The 1,068-nt window shown below is 36.5% G+C and overlaps 1 protein-coding gene across 1 annotated transcript in view; it reads left to right on the top strand.

Moving 5' to 3' along the window:
* The window catches only part of LOC104736686 (transcription factor MYB86), a 2,130-nt gene extending 1,180 nt beyond the window's left edge, over positions 1 to 950 (top strand). The window contains exon 4 of the mRNA XM_010456715.1: positions 17 to 950. Coding sequence (XP_010455017.1) covers positions 17 to 708 — 692 coding nt within the window. The 3' untranslated portion in view covers positions 709 to 950. The remainder of the gene's footprint in view (positions 1 to 16) is intronic.

The raw sequence follows: 1,068 nt of genomic DNA, 5'->3' as shown, positions 1-1,068 counted from the left end.
ATTGATCCAACAACACATAAACCCCTAGTAACAAGCGAGCTTCAAACTCTTAACGTCATAGACCACAAGTTGACGTCATCAGAAGTAGTAAAGTCAACGGGTTCCATAAACAACCCACATGATCAGTCGATGGTCGTCTCATCCCAATCAGGTCCATGGTGGTTCCCGGCTACTACAACCACAACTAATCAAAACGCTGCGTTTTGTTTCAGTTCAAGTAATACTACTCCAACAGTTTCAGACCAGATCGTATCTTTAATCTCTTCGATGTCCACGTCATCATCTCCGACACCAATGACTTCAAACTTCAATCCTGCTCCAAACAACTGGGAACAACAACTCAACTACTGCAACACAATTCCATCTCAGAGCAACAGTATCTACAGTGCCTTCTTTGGTAATCATTACACAGAAGCTAGCCAAGTCATGAACACTAACAATAATAATAATCCAGTGGTGGATCATCATCATCAAGACATGAAGTCATGGGCATCAGAGATTTTTCATTACACAGAACAAAACCAAAGCTCGGAAACTGGTTTAGAAGCAGAAGTGAAGCCAGACATAGCCAAGTACTACTGGAGATCAGCATCATCATCGTCGTCACCAAACCAAGAAGCTGCAACATTGCTGCATGATGCTGACGTTGAGGTGTACGGTAAGAATATACAAAAACTTAATAGCATGGTGTTTGATCAGAGCCTTTAGATTAACATGTGTGTATTAGAGAGTTTCATTTTTCTATTCACATTCACCGACCTGAGTTTATTGATTGTTCCATACATATATATAATATGTTCTACTGGTATGTAAGTATATATATGGTTTTGGTTTGTGTATATTTTTTTCTGCTCGTGTAAGTTTTTTTCTTGTTGCTAAGATGTAATTCTTTTTCTTACGATCTCCATGCTTATGACTTTGACCTCAATATAGTTTCATATTATTATTAATTATTTTTACATCTATATCTTTTACTTAGAAAAAGTTCTATCAGATCATAAAATAAAATAAAAAAATTAAGTAAACATGTCTCGGTCGTGGTGGATGGTCTTTTTTTTTTTTTTTTTT

This window comes from Camelina sativa, chromosome 13 (genome assembly GCF_000633955.1).
Source record: "Camelina sativa cultivar DH55 chromosome 13, Cs, whole genome shotgun sequence".
Taxonomy (NCBI): Eukaryota; Viridiplantae; Streptophyta; class Magnoliopsida; order Brassicales; family Brassicaceae; genus Camelina; species Camelina sativa.
This window is presented reverse-complemented; position numbering and strand designations above follow the sequence as displayed.